Source organism: Chiroxiphia lanceolata, chromosome 3, assembly GCF_009829145.1.
Source record: "Chiroxiphia lanceolata isolate bChiLan1 chromosome 3, bChiLan1.pri, whole genome shotgun sequence".
Lineage (NCBI taxonomy): Eukaryota > Metazoa > Chordata > Aves > Passeriformes > Pipridae > Chiroxiphia > Chiroxiphia lanceolata.
The window spans coordinates 3,194,786-3,216,534 of NC_045639.1; the positions used below are offsets into that span (position 1 = coordinate 3,194,786).

Below are 21,749 nucleotides of genomic sequence, written 5' to 3' on the forward strand. Positions count from 1 at the left end.
CATCACAGACAGCGCACGAGCTCACACTTAACCCACCCCCCTGCTCAGCAAAGCGCCGGGGCCCCCAACCAGCAGCTCCAAGCAAGGGATGAGCGTCACCGGCAAGCAGGAAAGCTCGTGCCCCTTGTGCAAAGTCTGGAGCACTCCATGGGAGACACCAGGACACCAACCTGACAGCAGGTCCCCCAGCTCAGGGCAGGGCTCTGCATCCCCTGGCACTGACAGCATCTCCACAGCGAGACTATTGCTCCTCCCCAAATCTGCCTTCTCCTTGCACGGACACTGACGGGCATTACGGACCCCACCAGCCCCAAAAATACGTGGTTTGACAGCAGAAATGTAACACGACAGCTGGCATCCATCAGGAGGAGGTGGGTGATGGAGGAGGGAGCTGGGAGGACCCCCCCCCCATCAGCATCACCAAACACCAGTGGGGGTTCACCAGCGCTCAGGTGCCACGGCCATAAGCCCAACTCCTGGTCTAGTTACGTGGGACAGGTCTGTCCCCTGGGGCCGTGCAGCCTCTCGTGCCAACACCAGCCCTGGTGTAAACGCAGCACTTGGTTTTCTGCAGCCGATACGGGAGTACAGAGTCACACCAACCGCCTGGCCCTTGTTAGCATTAAAAATTAAAGACAGAGCAAACAAAACCTAAAGCTCCAACATTTATTATGGCAATTTCCCACCCACCCACAGACCTACACTGTGTTTTGTTTTATTTTTAATTCATCACATCAGATGTGCCTCCCGAGAAATGGCACTTCGCGGGGATAACCAACAGGCCGGGTTGTCCATGAGAGCAAGACAGTCTTTTCCACAGGGAAGGGAGCTGGTTGAAGCCATCAATAAGCCCTTGACCTTAGTGGGTGGGTTTGCTTTTTTTTTTTTTCCGTTTGTTTTTGTTTTTAGAAAATAAAAAAAAACAAACAAATGAACGAAACAAAACAAAAAAAAGAGGAAACAAAAAAAACAACCCCAAAGAAGTGTTGTACTCTATTACAAAATATAAATACGATAGTCTTGCAGGCAGGAGGAGCCCGGGGAGCGCTGCCTTCGGCGGGTGACTCCTCAGGCTCTCCCGGGGATGCGGCGAGCCAGCAGGACAGAGGCCACCTCCGGACGCCGAGACGCCGCCGGCCGCTCGCCCCAGCTTCACCTCCTTTCAGAATTTAAGTGCTCTTGAACTTCCATCCGAAAACTGCCAGACATCCGGGGCTCCCTGGGCGCTGCGCCAGCTGGGGGGGTACGCCGAACCTACAGAGAGCATGGGGACAGAGGAGAGAACAGGTGTGACACGGCCCACGGTGTGAGTCATTCTCTTATCCTACTTTTTTTTTTTTTTTTTTTTTTTGGCTTTAACAACTAGGACACCCAACTGTCACACAGGGATACGGCAGGATGGAGCCCTTCCTCCTCTCAGGCCACACTCTCGCATCCGGCATCCTCGGCACCATGCAGGAACCACAGGGATCACTTAGGAGGAAAAAAAACCTCTGGGCTTTACTGAGACACCTGGGCAAGGACCAAACCAGCCTGTCTTGAAACCTCTTCCTATTCTTCCCAAAACCTCAGGGACTTCCCCCAGCACCCACAGCACATCCAGGTGCTGAAGACCCCACTAAAGCTGGTACTGCTAATAACGGCACATGGCGGGTGGTTCACGGAGGACTTTTCCCAACTCATTACATGCTGGATGTCGCACGACCTGGAAGCGCACCCGGCAACAGCAAAGCTCAAGCTGCAAAGCCCCAGCAAAGCCCCCGACTCCAGCAGCATGGGATGTGTCACCAGGACAGCAGTGATTCCCAGCTCCACCGGGACGGAGCACGAGAGCGGCTGCGAGCCACTGCTCGAGGCCCGTCACCAAGCACCGCGTTGCCCCACGCAGCAGACTAAGACCACAGGTGGTGGTGGTGGTGCTGAGGCCGGTGCATCTTCAGCACACCCCCCAAAATCCACCTCCAGAGCCCCGCCAGGGAGCTGGTTTCTATGGAAATTGCTTCATTAATACTTAAAAGGGCAGTTGAAGGGTTACACGCGAGCTACCGTCAGGACTAAACAAGCAGCTCCTTCCTAGGCCACATCTTCGCCAGGTGTAAACTGGAGTGTCTCCTCTGAAGCAAAGAGCACATGCCCCATTTCCCTCCCAAGGAGGGCTTGTTGCTGCTGGTGCCTGAGGCCAACAGGTTTCCAGGCTGACGTTAAAGCTGGCTGAGGCTTCCAAGGCAGCCAAGAGCGCCACAGCTACCCCAGCCACAAGCACAACACTGCTGCAAACCCTACATCCCTCCAAGGGGCACAGGAGCTTGGGACTCCCCCGTGCCTCCTGCCCCTCCTGGATCCCTGTGGCTCGTTTGAAACCAGCAGCCGAGCATCTGGGCTCGGGGAGCAGCATCTCTTCAGCAGCTCTGGCAAAGAGCCCTCTGGGCAGTATCACTCTCCTAGTCAGTACTACAATTTGCCCGTGCACCCGCCAAAAATGGGTTTCAACCTTTATTGGAGGAAAAAAGAGAAGGAGGGAGCTAAAAGAGCAGCTGGTATCTCTTTTCTTTCTTAGTACAAACTCAGCACTTAGATAAACCCCGAAACTGTCTCTCATCAGATATGCCAAAACCTCCTGAATGTCAAGCAAAGACATGGTATCACTTATTCCTGTATTATCTCAGCCCTTGGAAACACAATAAATATGAAACATCTGTACTCTAAAATTCTGGATACTGTTTCAGCGCCTTCATTACATTAATCATTCAATTTGGAGGAGATTAAACACTAACGGCGAAGGGGTCTCTACCACAAAACCACGTTCCTCCTCAAAAGTTAACAGGGTTGAGAATTTAACAATAGAGACACTGTTACCCAAATATCACTCTTATTTCTAGAGACATCATCTTTCTGCACAGAGAAAAACAGGGAAGTCTCTGGGGAGCGCAGGTCACGCGAGCACAGGATGCCAAAGCAGCTCAAGAGCACGTGGTGGGGCCTTGGACATCCACACCCCAACCCAGCAAACTCCAACAGGTTTATCATGGCATTAACTCATTGCCACTGGCAGAAAAACACTACGTTTTTCCCAAATTCTGCTTTGGCGTGGAGGTGACAGCACGTTGTTGTTCGCAAGCTACACTCCTGCCAGCTGGTGTTCAGACAACTTCTCCTGCAGGAGCAGGAGCTGCTTCTCCCAAAGCTCCTTCCTCCAAACCACCACCCCAGCCCCGTGTGCGTGTGGCCACAGGGCGACACAGCACCCACAGGGCTCGTTTAGGTCTCAGAAACCTGTAAAATTTAGCTTTTGGAAACGTGTAAATCAAATGCATTGCTGTGCAATTTAATAAATAAATCAATTGTACACTTTCCGCTGGTTGGTTAGTCTTGTAGCAGCGCATGAAGCCCAGATCTACCTAGTGCTGCCTGTACACAGATCTCCACGTGGATGCCTGTCGATATGCTTGTACAGCTGATTATTCCATATGTAAAATATAGTACAGAGAAAGGGAGTAGAACGACAACCACCACAGGATAGACACAGGGAACAGTGCCCACTCCGAAAGACAGCCAGGCTACGCTCAACCCCAGGCACACCAGCTAACCATAGTCCTCTAGACAACATCTTGATCGTGGTCTGAACCAGCAATAAAAATAATGAGAGAAAGGGAGAGACTGGACTCTGTACAGATACTCCACGGCACGGGATCAGGAGTCGTGTCAGCAAGGCAGCTGCAGAGCGCATCCCTGCATACACCAGCCCTCCTGGGAACAGCCAGTGTCCATCCTGACACCTCGAGCTCACCACGCTGGTGGCGGGCTCTGCCTCCCTTACACTGTGCTAGGGATCCCTCCCTCCGGCAGTGCCCGCATCCGCACAGCTCCAGCTCCCAAAGGGGGAGCGCAGTTCAAGGGCACTGCCAGCGCTTTTCCAGCCCCGCTGCAAGCTCATCCTTCTAGCCCGGAACACGCAACCTTCACTCCTTCTGTCCCAGGATTAAAATGGAGCTTTATTTTTTTTTTTTTTTAATCTCTCTTATTAAAGGAGCGAGCCTTTTTCTTTAGATACCTATTTCTGTCTTTTTTTAAATCCCAAAGTTTCCCCTTCAGAAGGCGCCGGGCAAAATACAGGCAACAAACGATGCCATCACAAGAAGACAACAGAACAACTGGAAGGTTTTACAAAAATCAAAAAAAGGAAAAGAAAAAAAAAAACTATTAAATCCATTACACTAGGAACAGCAAGAGACAATATCACAGCGGTACGTGCTTTAATAAAGTAAAGAGATGCTGCAACATGCAGTATTTGTCAAACTGACAACATATACAGACCCCTAAGGGGGAACGGGGGGACCTGAACTCCAGGTCTTAGAGACAATGCACATAAACCTGCAATTCCCACCAAAAAAATAAAAGCCCAGGGGAGAAGAGGGGGCAGCTCCCAGCTCCAGCCAGGAGCGGTGCCGGGAGCTTTGGGCTGGGGTCAGTGCAATCCCAGAGCCGCGGTGTTAAGGTCTCAGCCCCCCGAGAGAAATCAGCTCCTGCCCACGCAGCTGATTTCACCCCAGGTCCCCAAAAGCAGCCGGGGACTGGGGAGCCTCTGGGAGGGCTGCAGAGCTTTTTGTTTGCTCACCTCTTCTGCCAAAGCACTGCCAAACAGGGAGGCAAGTCCCTGCTGCAGACCGAGTGAAGGCCAGGGATGCCACAGGCTATCGCGGTGAGGGGGTCACAGCTCAGTCCTGAACTAGAGGGGAAAAAAAATCCCAAAACTACGGGTCCAGACTGCAAATGCTTTCCACTGGCCGGAAAGCAAACTCCTTAGCCCAAAAACCCTCTTCCTGGGCAGAGGCGGCTTATTTAAGGCCTGGCTGGGTGGCGGGCGCTCCTCGGGGATAGGAGCACGTCCCCCAAAACGCCCCTGCGCGGGACCTTCTCCTACATCCTGCTGCTGGAAGCCACCTCCAGCGTGTGTCAAATGAGGACACCAGAAGCTGACACTGTGTACTTTAAGGTTTTTTTTTTATTTTTTCAATAAAGGGACAAAATGGGTGTATGAACAGGATAATGCAGACAACTGCCAAAAAAACACAGACAGTGGTTTTTCCAATAGAACTTAACAAAGACCAGAAACAAATACAATAAAAAGCCAGGTTGTAATGACCTTTGGTCATCCAAATAATAAAAAAAAAAAAAAGTAATAAAAAAAATTAAAAAAAAATCCCCCCCCCAAAAAAAACCCAAAGAAAAATAAAAGATCAAATTAAGTGCCTCTGTTTTGAACAGAGCACATAAGCAATAATAAATAGTGACTCCCATAGTAAAAGATAAAATTTCAAGTTACGACAAACAGCTTTCATTACAGGAATAGAAAAGGCCAATAACAAAATATTCTGCATTGCCATTTACAAAAAAGTATTGACTCAAGCGGGCTTTCTCTTTAATATGCTTTGCATATGAAATTCTTTCCAATCTAAATATAAAGCACCATTTAGTTTTTGGCAATGAAAAAAACTGCAAAACGGTTTTTTTTTTCTTTTCTTTTTTTTTTTTCCTTTTTTTTTTTTTAGCTTTTTTTTTTTCCCTCCTTTCTTTTCTTTTCTTTCTTTCTTTTCTTTTCTTTTCTTTTACTGCATATGAAGTTTTAAGATGCTGGAATGTCGGGTGATAGAAGGAAAAGGGACATAAAGCACACTACATAACAAACCAACGTTATTAGCTTGCAGTACTGCATACAGTATGGCAGCAGGAAAAAAGAACGAAAAAAGATATGTACACCCCTCTGTGACGGCCAGCAGCGTGACATCGGAACAGGTTTCCCCCAGAGAGCCATTATATGGCCTCGGATCTGTACAATGTCACACTTTATTTTGTCTTTTTGTCTTTTTTTTCTTTTTTTTGAAACATACAAATAATTTGCACTATATTATCCTGCCAAATTAAAAAAATATACTGTGGCAGCCTGTGGTTTTTTTTTTTTTTTCCACTACCAAAAAAGGTACATCGATACCTTTTGAGAGAACAAGCAACAGTTAAAAATACAAGCTTCAATATAAATACTATAGTGCCTACACTAGATGAACATTTAATTCAAATACCATTCTAGAAATACAGAAAAAAGAGACCATAAATGTGTTTTAGCATAGGAATCAACATGAGTGTGCATTTTCCTATATTTAAGTACTATATAATCTTAAACCTTTCCCCAATGCATGTTTTTATACAACCTGAAGAGCTGTGTATATCCAAGGCATAGAATTTCCACTACCATTTTAAAATGAATAACAAGTCTTGTACACCACCAAGACGATGAACCCTAAAATACAGTTTCCCCCTAAACATAATGAAGTGTTGTGGTTTTTTTTTTTTTAAATTTTTTTTCCTTAAAAAAATTTTCTTAACATTTATATTTAAAAAAAGGTTTTGTGGCGGTTTTTTCTTTTTTTTCCTCCTTTTTTTTCGTACAAAAAAAAAACCAAAAAAAGAAAAAAAATTTCCTTGCACTGTAGGAGCGAAAGCAATCATTCATTTTATGTGAGTGTAGAGTCTGTTTCCATTCACAGCGCTGTAATGTCGCGTCCGAGAAGATAAGCTCATTAGTCAAGTAAATGGCTGGCAAAGTTTGTGGGGTTTTGTGGTTTTGTTTTTTGTTGTTTTGTTTTTTTTTTATGCTCATCAATGAGATCATGTCCGATTTTTATTTTTTTTTAATTTTTTTTTTTTTCTCCTCAGCATTCTTGCAACTTTTCCCTTAAAGTATAGACCTGTAAACTGGGAAAATTGTACAGTGCACTTAATTGTCCTATCTGAGCAGTCTTATTTTATACTCAACCTCTGTACCTTCGATTAAAGAAAAGATACAGACATCACAGGCAGAGTCAAGTGCTATTTGAACACCAACCGGGGCGGGCGCTAGCTTAAGAATAAAACAAGGAATCCTCTTCCACGTCAACACAAATAGCACACAGAGGATGGGAAAAAAAAAAAAATGAAGGACAACTTTTAGGGAGCACAGACAGATCCTGCTACTCTTTCGCTTTTTTTCCTCTTTTTTTTTTTTTTAAATTTTCTGTTACTTCTTCCAAGCGTCACATTAAAGGCAAGTCTTAATAGCTCATAGTTAATCATCACTGTGTTGATAGTAGCTTATACACCTGTTCTAGTTTTAAATGGCAAACAGTACCACATTGTGCTAATAAATCACAATTTATTTATTTTTTTGCTCCCCTATCTGTTACACTCGGTAAAATATTATTGCCAGTCTTTATTTTATTTTTTTTATACGGTATACAGGAGGTCTTAAAGTTTATAATTTGATTGTCAGCTTGACAACCAAGTGGCTCCGGATTTATTTGTTTTGGTGCCAGAATCAATAAAAGATATTATTAAAAGTAAATATCTTCATAAAACGGATTTCCTTTATTGTGTGTTTAATGGTGGTGAAGGGCCTCTGCGCGTTTCACATTCTATTTAATCATCGATGGGGAGGGGGAATAAAAGTTTGGGGAAGGCAGGGGAGGGGAGAAAGATTCTACATCTCGTTTTAAGCTCTCTCCAGGAGCCAAGCGGGTCTTTAGACTGGTATGATCAGTTTGGTTTAAAAATAATAATAATAATAGTAATAACACTAGTAATAAAATAATAAAGAGGCAGAGGAGAATGATGATTAACTAGGACTGAGCGGGTCATTTCTTTCTCTTCTTTAGTTTTTTTCTCTTTCCTCTTCGTTCCTAGGGAGCCGGCGTGGTGAGGGGGCACGAGGTGGACTCGCGCGCCCGGCGGGGAGAGGCTCGACACCGCGACCGACGTGGCGACGAGCTACGCGTGGAGGACGAGCAGAAAGGAGCCATCGGCATCGGCCGCGACAGATCCAAGGCACTCAGATTATTTATTATTATTATTATTATTATTTGTGTGTGTGTGTGTGTGTGATTGAAACCAAACTAATAGAAATCTACCTCTTCCTGACTGGTTACTTTCCAATTAAAGGCCTTTTTTTTTTTTTCCCAATTTTTTTTTTTTTTTTGAACACGTTCCTAAGGGGAACTTTCTTTCTCCAATCGGTGGGTTTATTGTTTCAAGACAGCAATCTAGCTAACGCAACGCTTCTTCGGTGCTATCGGTCCTGTCCGCAGAGGGTTACCCAAAGCGTGTTTTCCTTCGCACGTCACAAAAACAAAACTGTACATGATATGTATTACAGGATGTATGCAGCATGGTCGGTTTTGTTTGCTCTCGGGTTTGGTTTTGTTTCACTTTTTTTTTCCTTTTTATTTTTTTTTCTTTTTGCCTCCTCCTCCTCTCTCCTCTTTTTTCCTCTTTTTTTTTTTTTTTCTCCTTTTTTTTTTTTTTTTCCCGAACGGAATTGGAAACAGCGACGTGTTTGCTCAGCAACTAATCAGGGACAATTTAAAAACAGCCATAACATACCATACATGCTGTCTAATCCAAAAATTAAAAAAAAAAAAAAAAAGAAAACCAACCAAAATTAAAAAAAAAACAACCCAAAATAAAGAAAAAAAAACCCCAACATACACAACATGTAAATTATTGCACAAGAGAAAGGCTCAAAGTTTGCGTAAAATGCAATAGTATTGCCCCGATACAGATCATGCATTCAAACGGTGAGAACAAAAAGAAAATAAACAGGGTGTGCTGGTGACAAGCACTTTCCGAATATCCTTAGCTTCCATGACTTCCATCACAAAGGACTAGAAAACCTCTACGGGGATGCGGGATGGGTTAGGGACCAGGGGCGGATGGGGAGGAGGGGGGGTACGAATATACCTCTATTCAGTTTTTATCTCGTTATTCAAGACTCGATCACTGTGCCATTTTTTCATGTGTTTCTCCAGGGTACTGTACACGCTAAAAGGCATCTTACAAATCTCGCATTTGTAAACGTCCTTTCCCACCTGCCCGTGTGTTTTCATGTGCCGGGTGAGCTTGCTACTCTGGGCGCAGGCGTAGTTGCAAAGCTCACACTTATACGGCCTCTCGCCCGTGTGGCTCCGTCTGTGGACGGTGAGATTACTACAGTTCTTGAAGACCTTCCCACAGTACTCACAAGTGTCGCTGCGTCTGCCCTCTTTTGAGCTGGGCCTGCCAGGGCCCGGGCCACTAATATGGGGGGTGCTCCCTCCGCTTCCCGTGCCGCTGCGGCCTGAGATCCCTCCGTCCAGCTCGCCCGGCGGCGTGGAGAAGCGCAGGCTGCCGTTCTCCGAGGAGTGCTCGGAGGAGGAGGCGAAGGGCGATTGTCGGGAGTCGCCGAAGCTGAGGAAGGGGTCCTTCAGCTGCCGGGAGGCGGCGTAGCCCGCCAGCCACTGGGAGTAAACGTTCTCGGTGTTGGGCATGGCGGCGGCCGGCAGGTCGAACTCCTTCTCCAGCTTGATGCGTTTGGAGAAGGGGCTCAGGGAGCTGGGGCTACCCAGCAGCAGCTTTTTGGACAGGCCCCCCGAGGCGGACTCCCCCGGGGAGCAGCCCCGGCCGTTGACCGCACCCTCGTCGATGCGGTCGGACTCGCCAGCCACCGAGTCTTCGTCGCAAGTGTCCCTGTGCACCTCAGGCTCGGGGAGGTGGCCCCGCTTGTGTTTCTCCCCCAGGACCTGGTGGAAGGCCTCGCTGAAGTGCTGCATGGAGCTCAAGACCATGCCCTGCATGACGTCCGGCATCGACCGGCCCTCCTCGCCGGCCCGCGAGCTGTTCTCGTGGTGGCGGGCCGCCTCCAGGCTCATTCCGAAGCCATAGTCCGGCCTGTCGCTCTCGTTCAAGTCCTCCTCCTCTTCCTCCTCCTCCTCCTCCTCTTCCTCCTCCTCCTCCTCCTCTTCCTCATCCCCGTTCTCAGGGATCATGTTGGGGTCGTTCTCGCTCTTGAACTTGGCCACCACGGACTTGAGGGCGCTGCTGGCGCTGCCCACCAGGTCGCTGGTGCCCGGCTCAGGAGAGCTGGCGGTGGAGAGCCCATCGTCCGACTTCACTGTCATGGGGGAGGACTTGTGCATGTGGGTCTTCATGTGGCGCTTCAGCTTGCTGGCCTGCGTGCAGGCGTGGTCGCAGAGGTTGCACTTGTAGGGCTTCTCCCCGGTGTGGCTCCGGCGGTGGACCACCAGGTTGCTCTGAAACTTGAAGGTCTTCCCGCAGAACTCGCAGGACTTGGACTTCATGGGGGGCTGGGAGGGAGGAGGAGCGGACTGCAGAGGAGGAAGGGGCGGCGTGGCCAGGAACGGGGGCTTGCTGCCGGGCTGGAAGGGCTGCAGCAACCTTTGCATAGGGCTGGGCCGGCTCGGGGACAAGGGTGGGCTGGAGGTGTTGCCGGCCAGCTCCCGCAGCCTCCGGGAGAAATCCATAGCGGGGGGCTCCATCGCCATGGGGTTCAGTCGCAGCACCCTGTCAAAGGCACTAGGGTGATGGGTGGCCAGAGCCATTTCTTCCGCACCCAGGCGCTCAATGCGATGCGGATCCAAATGGTGCCTCGGGGGAGGGCTAAAGAGGGGCGGCGTGGGTGGGAAACGCCCTTCTCCCAGCCCCGACGCCTCCCTCGAGACCGAGCCGGGTATTCTGAGCAGGTTAAAAGGGTTATTGTCTGCAATGTGAATCCCGTGGAGAGGTGGCTGGGAAGGGCACTCTGCACCTAGTCCTGTTGGGATACCAACCCGTGGCGTCAGGGGGCTGCCGTGCTCGCTTTCTAGGTAGATCCGTAAGCCGTGCGTGTTCTGTGCGTGCTGCAAGAGGAACCAGGCGCTGTTGAAAGGCTGTTTACAAGTCGTACACGTGTAGCTGCTGGGCTCATCTTTACCTGCAAAATAACACAACAAGCAGCGTCAATCTCCGGCCGTCCACCGGCAGGCGAGAGCTCAACTCCCCGCCTAAGCTCCTCTCCTCTGGGGCACTCACAGTTGGGAGCTGGGGAAGGGACATCCCAGCTCAGGTGCAGGGGACAGGGATAGGAGGAAAGAAGGGGTGCAACACGAAGGTCCAAACCCACCCAAAGCATATCCACCTCCTCCCAGCCATCCCCAGCTCCCGGTTCAAAACTGAACAGTGGCAGGTAACCACAGCACAAAACAAGCTGTGAAGAAAAAGGAGGTATTAAAGTCAATCAGCGCCAGCTCCAGCTCAGCAGACTTTGTGCTACAAGAGGCTGCACGTATTTGGAGGGGGGGGGTGTAAATAAATAAGTATAAAATAAATAAATCCCCCTCTGAAAAGCAATCACACGGATCAGTTCAAAGCAGCAACCCAAAGCATCACAACCGCCAGCAAGCTGGGCATCAGCACGTTATTATTAGTCTCCTCCTTATTTTGAGACTAACAATGTGTACAAAATTAGGCATCAACTTCTGCTCCTTAGCACAGATTCCACTCTGGGGCAAATTAAAAAAAAAAAAAAAAAAAAAAGGGAGCATGGGACAGGGAAAGGGGAAGGCAGCGGGAGCGGCAGCTCCGCCAGGGAAAGAGCTGGAGGGTGGCCAGGAGGCCTGGCCGAGCGCCCTGACGGAGCCGCATTATTTCTCTCGCGCTGAAAAGGAAGCTGAGGATGGTAAATGCCACTTTGGCAAGTAGCAAGCTAACTCTATTTCATGATAATTTATTTTTGGAGATAACACGGACATTATAAAAGAGCAACCAACTAATAAATAACTAAACAAAAAACCGGCTAATAATGACAGCAGAAAGCAGCCCCTTCTAATATACGGCAAAACAAAGGGGGATGAATAACTTTTTGAGGGCCGGCACCCGCGAGGAAAGAGTGGTGTGAGATATGGCGAAGGTGAGGGTGCTTTTATTGATTACTGGGATTTTGAAAATAATTCACTTCCACCCCCACACGGATGCTCTTTGCTAAATGCTGGTAAACCGAAACTGGAGCTAAGAGAAGGATAAAAATTTATTTCCAGCCTTGTCCAGCAGTCCTCACAGAGCTGCTGTTTAGGGATATTGTAAAAAAATTAACATGGTGTTGAGGTTTGCTGAGAAATAAACCAGGAGCCCTCCAAGGGCATCAGCGCTCGGGGTGATACCAGCCTTCACCACATACTCCTGCACTGACCCAACACTCACATTCCAAGGAATCCGCTCCTTAGGCTAAACAGGCTGTTAGGGTAAACAGGCTGCACTGAGAGTTGCCCCCATTAGGTTTCCCCTATTTGCTTAATATGAAGAAGAGGAAAATTAAAAAACCAAATCAGGCAGATTTGGAAAGAAAATGTCCACATTTCCTCGCTTTATCCGCACCCGTCATGTTTCCTATCTCACACAGGAGGAAGGGAAGAAAAGCTTTGTGTGCACATTTTCTTTCTCAGGTGAGCTGAGTGATGATCTGGGGGTACGAGATGGAACTAAATACCTTTAGATATCTTTAACTAGACACCTTACCCCTTCCAACCCAAACCATCCTATGAGATCCTATGGATCCTATGAGATCCAGCGCTGGCTGTACTGCTCCATCCCAGCTTTCCTCTCTGCCTCCTGGCTCTGCTGCTTTTCTACGTTTGGCCTGAGAAGCTGAATCAGGCAAAGCGAAGAGACTCAATCGTCTACAGTAGGTGTTTAACACTTTAATCACTTTAAAAGCCCTTGGAATAACATTTAACGTTTCATCCTGAAGCCAGAATAAAATGCACTGTGGTGTTTAGCACGTGCCAGGCGTGCGAGCTCAGATAAATACTTAAATCTGCTGAAATTAAGAGGGAAATTCAATTGGACTTTCACATTCCTATGCTCATTCGTGAGCTCAGAGAAAAAAAAAAAAAAAAAACGAAATCTTAAAACAGGAAAATTTCATCTTGCTTCACCATAATGAAGTGTAAGTTTTTAACACCGCAGTAGGAGCTAACAACGTAACGCTACCTTGCCTCTCTACCTTTATAGATCAGGTCAGAGAAAACAGCATTTTATCTTATAATGAGGATACAACATCGAGCTTTCGCTACCACATTTTAGTATTCCCATCAACTAGATATTCCAGATCATAAGGGCAGCTCGTGTAATCATAATGTCAATGAGAAGGGCTGTTACGACTGAGACTAAAGATTACATGGAAAAAGCTGCTTTGAAACTGGTAATTATTACCAGTCCACTAATAGCAAATGATGCATTACAGTTTCACCGTATAATCTGTATCTCACTCAGCTCCTGCCAGTACGGCCTTATTATATTACAGCGCTCACAAATTCTAAATTCCTAAACTACAGTCATCAATAAATGCGTTACTTGCCATAATTTGCGAAATTACTTTGTTCATAACATCTTCGACTGTTATAAAGACTGGAATTGATTTCCTGCGTGGTAAAATTAGGGCTACATTGATTTAGTGGAGTGTAAAATGTAAGATTATTCTTCATGTGCTTGCCTGAAAAACAAGTTTTCAATTCACCATCCGTGTTTGGTAATTAAGACAATAATTTACATTTAAAATCATGTTTATGTACAAAACTCCCCTAAACAAAGCACCATTTTCAAGGGAGCAACGTAAAACCAGGCAATAAAATAAAGGAGCGAAACAGTTAAAATCCACCGGCCATTTGTCTCCACCTCCTGCTTTGAAGAGACGTGATTTCTAATTTGTCTATTAGTGCCTGATTAATTATGAAGGCTATTGACTGACCATATCACCACCTAGAGATACGTTCCAGTCTGCTGCAGCCTTGTCAAGCTGCAGGAATTATGGCACTAATCCACGCGTTGCCCGTCAGCGATGAGACGGGTCCTTACACCGCCACGGAGATCCCTGGTTTTGGAATGGATGCGCCTTCCCTTCCTCCCATCCCACCACCACCTTTTTTTTTTTCAGTACAGCATTTGGGTCCTCTCAAAAGTCAGATGGGATTGCAGGACCCAAAGGCTGTGTATCCACTGATGTCTCCCAGCTATGGGCCAGCCCCTGTGTCCGCAAAGGCTTCCCAGCCAACACATCTGGGCAAGACCACGGGCAAGAGAGGTGGGTGTCACAGCAGGGAGATGCAGCAGTTGCTGCATCCTCTGGCCAAGGACAGAGCTGGAGAACGTCCCACAGGGCTCTTGTGCTTCATCGTCCACCGGGACAATGTGATGGATGTGTTATCCATTGTGATATCATCAGGGCTTCAGCCGATTTCCAAGAGGCTACCAGGAATCCCCCACATCCGGATGCAAAGCTGGTCACTGCTGAACCACCCTCCTTGGCCACCAGCAGCAGGGCTGGAGCTCACATCCTCCTCAGCTGCTTCACATTGAGGAATTCAAGGCTGGAAGGGCCCACCAGCCCTCACTCTCTACCTTTCCTCTGTCACCCTGTGACCAACACGGTGCCTTTCAGTAAAGCATGACCTCCTCAGCATCACAAACCATCTGTAGGGCAAAGCACAAAATCCCAGTGAAAACTACTCAAACCAGCTCAGAAGACGTGAAAAACACCCCCTGCTTGCCACCACTGTCAGTTCCCACAGCTAACCACACTTACAGACGGGTACTGGGATCCACCTGAATTTCTCTGGCTCCAACATCTACCTGTTCTCTTTTTGATTTTTTTTTTTTTGTGGCTGATACACTGAAAAGCTCTTGGTGCACAGTAGGCCCCCCTCATGCACAGCAAGGGTACTTGTGCAACCAAAAATCAAGCCGCACTTCAAAATTTAGTTATTTTTCCACCCCTTCATCCTCCTCCACTACTCAAGGACCAGCCTAGCCCTTCTCACACTGGCACCATGCTGGGAAAGGGCTGATTTTCCTCTAAGCCTCCCACAGAGCTGCTGCCTTCTAGAGTACTGTACTCCAGCTGTGTGAGCATGGCCCCGATTCTGCTCTTCTAGCCAAGGAGCACAGCAGGCTGTACCCAGTGTGTTCTCAACACGCTCTTCTTGACAGCCTGCCCAGGCCACCCCATAAACCCACCCCTCTTGCCCTTCACCCGTCCACCCACCTCTGCTTCACCCACAAAGCGAATCAGCCGCAATTGCATATTAATTTCCAGATCACCAATGAAGCACTAACCACCCCTGTGGCCCCTGCCGACCTCTCCAGCTAAGCCCCCACATTCCCAAATCTATTGGCCAGCTCTGAATCGTCTGTGCCAGCAGTACCACCCAGTGCTCAGTCCTCCCATGCACAATATCACAAGGCGCTGCGTCCAACATCATGCAGAGTCTATTTCATCTACATTTATCAACCAAAGTTGTCACCTAGAAGAATGAAATCAGCTTTATTTAACAAGATCTATATTCCATAAATCTAAGTTGAGTGGCACGAATTATATTTCTATCCCTTAATTCTTTATCAATTGAATCTTATGTTGGCTCTTCAATTATTTTGCCCAGAAGAGATAAGCAAAGTGTTGCCAACTCTCCCACATTACCCTGACCAGCTCTTGACATCATTTTCCCAGTCCATAAGCTTTTTGAAAAACTAGCATCACGTGTCAACTCTTCGGAGTTTCTTGGGTGCAAGCTGTCAGGACCTTTTTGTTTAAAAGTATTTGTCTCTGCTGTACCTTGTATAAAATCCTCCTTGGCTACTAATGAGCTAGAAAAAACGTCACCACCCACCCATGACACAGAAACACAGCAAGGCTCCTTTCGAGGTCTACAGCAGAAATTTTTAACAAAAATTTCTACTTTACTGCTTCTTCCATCTATCACTGCTCTTTTCTCCAGAATCCTGAGGAGCCTTCTCTCCCCTTCTCCCCATTGGTGCCAGGCACGAGTTTTCCTCGGCATCTTCAGCTCCCCTGACCAGGCTCTCTAGCCGTCATGGCTTCTCACTGCGATTGATTGTTATCCATTTTCCATTTTTTTAATTGTCATATATTGATTTTTTTAATATCTAATTGCTGTTCTCATCTCGCCACTGAAGCGAGTGAAGTGGGTTTTGGATTTGGGCCAAAGTTGTCCTCTCCTTCCTGGACAGCTCATCAACTCTTTACAAATAGCTTCCAATTACCATTCGCTTTTTTGCGTGTACATTTTTCCTCCCTGACAATTTTACTGCTCATTTTCTTCCTATTTGGGAAATTACCCCTTCTGGAGAATTACACAAGGATACCACGTACCAAATGCAAACCTGGGGTTAAGATGACACCTGACTGGTCTCACCCAGTGAAGCCTCACCCACCATTACGTATTTATTCCTCCTGTACATCCCAGTCAGCAAAAGACTAGTGACAAGGCACAGCATTTCACTACGGCACGAATTTTTTAAGTGCTTCTTGAGTTATTGGCTCCTGCCTTAAAAAAAATGCAGCAGAACAGCTCTTGCCTGCCATGCCCTGAAAAGAAGTGACTTAACCAGTGACACACAAGTGACAGATTTAGCTTCTGATCCGCAAAATGTTAACAAATGAGCGGGATGGATATTGGCATTTGAGTGCCTTTAAGGGCAGTTGGCACAATTACTCGGTAAAATATGAAGAGATGGCTGCTTTCACCATTAAGGGGCTTTTTTTATATTAAGGAAAAGCTGGTGGTTCTGGACTGTGCTCACAGATACACCCGGCGTGCTCAAAGTCCGAGTTGAAGCAAGCCAACACCTCCAGGCACATTATAGCTGGCTCTGAGCAAGGCCCAAAGCCATGTCCAGAGCCACCAGCAGCAAAGCCAGACAAGATGCTGGGGAGAAGACCAGCTGGGAGGAGAAGCTGTCAGCTAGATGCCACTGCTGGGAGGGGAAAAAAAAAAAAATTAAAAAAAAAAGATTTCTGGAGCTAGGCATGCAAGTTCAGGCATTGCCAAGTGAGTAATGGAATAATCTGCATGCGTGTGCCAATGTGCTTTGGAAGAGCTTCCTTCGTTTCTCAAAAGTCAGGGCTGGATCCAGGAAAGCTGCTCGCCGGACACACCAGCGGCTTCACAGAAGAGCAGCGCTGAAATACCACACACAGCAACATCCTCTCGGTGCCCCTGCCCCAGACAGGCAGCCCTGGGTGCAGGACACTGCTGGGGAAGGACCACCAGGGTAAGGAGTGAGAGACTGATACATGTCTTGTACCCCAGAGCATCTCAGGGGCTGCACACAAACCCGCAGCATCAGAGACACCCCAGTTTTCCCAGTGTTTTCACAAACAAACCGGCAGCAAAAGCAGCGACTGCGGACGTGCCAGTGGTGTTCACAAAGATTTCATTCACAGCTGCAGATTTACTCCCTCAGAGAAATCCTCGTGCCAGAGAAAGCTCCGAGCAGACCAAGATTTGGCCTTTGCTGCCTGGATGGTCCAGCCCTTGCTCTCAGCAGCATCCCCTCTACAGTCCAGCACCACGAGCCTTGGTGGTTTAGCTCCTGTGTTCTCCTTCACCTTCCTAAAACCTAAAACCCATACCTGTAAACAAAGTCAAGGAGTCTTTACCAGGCTACCTGCACCTACAGGGCACACACACGCCTTTCACTATCAAACTGCAAAGATAAAAGTGACTCAAACACCTGCAAGCTGCAGTAAGCATCCCCCTCCCTCTCTTCTGCTCACCACCAAACAATTAGGGGAGTAACAGCCTGAGCCAAACACAGGAACTTCTTTATTCAGCTTTAATGTCAACTAACTGCTTGATTTTTTGGACTGATAAATTTGGAGTTGTTATGGTATTTAAAGGGGGGAAGAAAAAAAATCGAGTTAATTGTTACCACTTGTACTTGATTCAGTTCTTCTCCATCTGGCTTGTCAAATATCTCTCTCTTTTTTTTTTTTTTTTTTTTCCCCCTCTCTCTCTTTTGGAAATCCACACTGTTGAAATTCCTTTCAACTGAAAACTAGAGAAGTGAAACAGTTGGGACACAGGAAGCGTCACAGGGCTGGGAGATAAGTGGGTCCACTCCATGCCTGCAGCAGCCCAACTTCTCCCTTGGTAAGAAAGAGCTGCTCTGGCATGACTCACCTTTTCCTGGTAGTGGTAGCACCAGTGTAGATGGGAAACCATAACTGTCCAAACATTTTTTTTTTTACCCTTCTTGCACTAATTCTCCCTCCTGATCCACCAGATTGCGAAAGGATTGTAATTAACCTGGCCCATCATTAACTGGTTTTAAGTAGCTGTTACGGCACTGTGAGCATCAGCATTGTCACTGCTGTCATAATAATTAAGTAACAACAGTAGCTGCATTTATGTACAAGAGGGTACTTCCTCTCTAATCTTTTTTTCTTTATCATGAGATGAACCAGATTCAGAAACACTGAAAAAGGAAAATATCCCCGAAACTCTGAAGGAAGTTGTGCGGTATTGCTTGTAAAACAAGAAGTACCATTGCTGTTCTGTCTTTGAAAAAATAAGATTCTGCTAATTGAGTCCACTTTCTTTACGCACAGGCCTGGTGGAGAGTCTTGGGAACCAGATTGGTTGTGAAAATGTCAAAAAATCCAGAAGAAATTTTGCTTCACAGGACCTTCAACATCCTACTTGCCATCTTTACTAGATTTTCCTTACTTATGACTTATTGATAAATGATATTTCTGAAATGGATATTCAGTGTTGAAATTGATATATCAATATTGACATATTGATATCCCTGAAATTATTTTTTGCCCGCAAATTCAAACTTCCTGAAATCATATTAATAAAACTGGGAAAATACTTTCTAAAACAAGTACCAGTGACGCCATTTCTTCCCATTATACCTCCTTTTAAAAACCCTCTTTTAAGGAAGAACCAGGACAAAACATTAATGCCATGAACCCAAACTTCAAAAAGAATCCCAAGCCCCAGCAACAGCAGAACAACAGCACAGTTGGCATTGCTTTGCCAGTCCAAGATTTAGTCTGGAGTTAAGAATTGCAAGAATTCACCATTTTCTCCCAAAGCCACATTTTCACTGAGTTTTGCAGCAATGCTCAAGCTTCCACAAAACAGAAGTTTTTTTGGGCCTGAGGAAAGAGCAGGTGGGAAGGGATGGAATCAGGGAGACTGGTCCCTACCTGCAGAAGAAATGGAGATTTCATGGACGACCATTTTGGTTGCAGCCTCAACATATTCTGACTATTTACTCATCCCGAGAGGAACCAAACCCAATACACTTAAAATTCCCCCTTCCAAAAAAATATTTCTTTAACAACAAGCAACAAAACACACGGTTTGCCAAAGCCATGATGGGGAGAAACAGGGTGCTGGGGTCCCACCGGAGCACGCCAGCGCTGCCAGGAACACCGGCCTGACCTCAACGTCTGTCACCATTTTCAAGGCGATTACGATTTGGCCACCAAGAAAACCTGCTTCGAGCTCCAACTTGGCAAGTAAGGTATGAGGCTGAGACTGATTTTGTGCTTTTTCAAAACTTGAGGGGGGTGGAAATCTGTCGCGTCTCGATTAGCGAGGAGCAGAAGAAACCTGTCATGGGAAAACAACACTGGGCTTGAAATTCAGCTTTGAATGAAGTTCTAAAAGAAACCCCTCAAGCAAAGACAACCTAACCAAGTACACGTATGTACCCTATACACTAATGCTTGCAGGGATGGATAAACAGAGGCAATGCAGGCCATAGCACCACATGAGTAACAGCTCCATTAAATACCAACACCAGTGTGGGACCTAAAGGACGAACTACATGGTGTCAGCCCTGTAGGAGCAACTCCCAACTGATACCACCTCATAGCTCTAAAAACATCCTTAGCAAAAGTAACCAACATCCCAGATGCCATCCCTGGAAGTCTTCAAGGCCCCAGGTTGGATGGGCACTGAGCAACCTGGTCTAGTGGAAGGTGTTCCTGCCTACGGCAGAGGGTTGGAATAAGATGACCTTTAAGGTCCCTTTAACCCAAACCATTCTGTGATTCTTCGATGCACAGCCTTCCCTGCCTGCCTCTCCCGAGCGCAGGCACAGGGACTGTAAAGGAACGGACTCAAAAAGGTGTGGCCTGGGATTGACACCTTCTAAATCAGTTCCTCTGGACCTACCTGGCACGAGGTGTGTCCCCCTCTGGAAGGTCTGCCTGAGCTGTGACCTCCCAAGGACCAAGCATCACCCCAAAAAGAGCATCAAACCCCTTTTCCGGCCTATCCTGATTATCCAGCAAACAGTACCTGGCTACAACAGCCTGCAATTATGCATTTACCCAGTAGCTGCTGAGGACAATCACGTCAATAATTCCCTTTTTAAATGCAGTGTTGTAATTATACAGCTACAAAGAGCTTCCAAATCATTTCATTCACTCGTACACCTACACGATGAATTGTTTCCTTTTCTACTGTTTTCTCTCTGGCTGGCAGCACCTGAAGGACAGGCAGGGCACACTTCAAAAAGTTACTTGCGAAGGAGAGGAAGGAGATGCTCTAAGCATGACAGTTCAGTCAGTGATGGGATGTTTCTCCTGGTTTGTATCACAATCCTGGCATCACTCAGCTGTGCAGCCACAGCACAGGTGACTGTGCACTGTGGATACTCTGCACTGCACATCGAACACACACGGATCTCTTACACACAGAGACTCCCAGATCAACGCCAGGATGGTGCTTTCCCCGGAAGAGCTGCTAATGCTTGGTGACCTGATTAGTGCTGCAGGACCTTGCTGGAGGATGCGGCGGCTCTGCCGACGGGGTATTCCTGGAGAGATGAAGTGTGCTGCTTCGGAACGGCTGAGCCCCATGCCAGGGAGAAAGGGGGGCTGGCACCTTCCCACTGCTGCTCACCAGCCATCAAGTCTCCTCAGCACCTACAGCTTTGCTTTGTTTTTGCTGATTTTTCACATTTTTCTTCAGTCTCTATCTGACGTGCTCAGCTCTGCAAAGCAAGTGCATTTAAACCATCACCTTGCAGAGATGTGGTGGTCCCCACCAGCCCTCCCCGGCCCTCCTCATCAGCCAGGCACCACCAAAGTCCCCTTCTCCACCCCAGAGCACCCCTGCTCCCACCCACACCTTGGCGGAGCCAAAAAGCCCCTGACGTGGCTGAGAGGTTCTCCTCAGGAGCCTTATTCCACCATCTCCTTCCCAAAATGGATCCTCTTCAGACTCTCCTCTTTCCCAGCCTTCCCCTTTGGCTCACTTTCCTCTCGCTTTCAAATTAATGATATTTAGCCAGCAGCAAACCATCCTGACAAAGAGGGTCAGGGGAACTGCAGGTTCCCCCAAACGACACCTCCCCCTGCAAATCATCTGCCAAGAAGGCAAAGGTTTATTCTGTCCCCGAGCAAGTTCAATGTCCCCGAGCAAGTTCAATGTCAGCATGGAGCTGCAAGCACAGCAAGTGCTGAACCAGATCCTACACACTTAGTTTCATAACTTGCACAAGCAAGTATTAGTAGAATTGATAAAATATATGTATTTTCCCCCCTCTCTGCTTTGCAAGTAGGACCAAAAGGTGTCGTAAAGTTGTCCAGTCTCCTCCAGTTTATTCTGTATCCTCTCCACCGCTGAGATATCCTTGAAGTTGAAAATGATATAATACTCCGAATATCTGGAGTTTGGAGGATGGAAGACTTGCAAGAATTGCTACAGTTTTATTGCGTTCTCGGGGCACAGAGAGTATTTACCACACATACATCAAGTCCAGGAATGCAAAAAGGGCACAGAAAACTTGGCGCTTCGAGCTGAGGAGCTGAAATTCCCAGAAAGGCAGATAAAGAGTGGATTTTCTTATTTATAGATTTGCAGATGAAATCCAACAAAACCAGCCCTCACCCCCCCCCCCACCACCACCAAAAAAAAATAACCCCACCTCCCTCTTTTATGTCAGAAAGGCTGATTCAATTTCCAGGCTTGCAAGGTCTCCTCTCGCCGAGTATTACCCGACCCCAATAACACGCACTGTTCCAAGGTTAAGATCCGTTTCCTTACAATAATGCAGAAAGCTGTTGTTTCAGTCGTGGCTGCAGAATTCAG

The 21,749-nt window shown here is 47.2% G+C and overlaps 1 protein-coding gene across 4 annotated transcripts in view; it reads right to left on the reverse strand.

Annotated features, from left to right (window-relative positions):
* Positions 1–967: 967 nt before the first annotated feature.
* Positions 968–21,749, reverse strand: part of BCL11A (BAF chromatin remodeling complex subunit BCL11A) — a 72,882-nt gene continuing 52,100 nt past the window's right edge. For 2 of the 4 annotated variants that reach the window (XM_032683237.1, XM_032683240.1), the window contains one exon: positions 6,708–10,774. In XM_032683237.1, coding sequence (XP_032539128.1) covers positions 8,769–10,774 — 2,006 coding nt within the window. In that variant the 3' untranslated portion in view covers positions 6,708–8,768. Of the gene's footprint in view, positions 1,255–6,707; positions 10,775–21,749 lie in introns of those variants that run through there. The other 2 variants (XM_032683239.1, XM_032683238.1) reach the window with 2 other exon arrangements.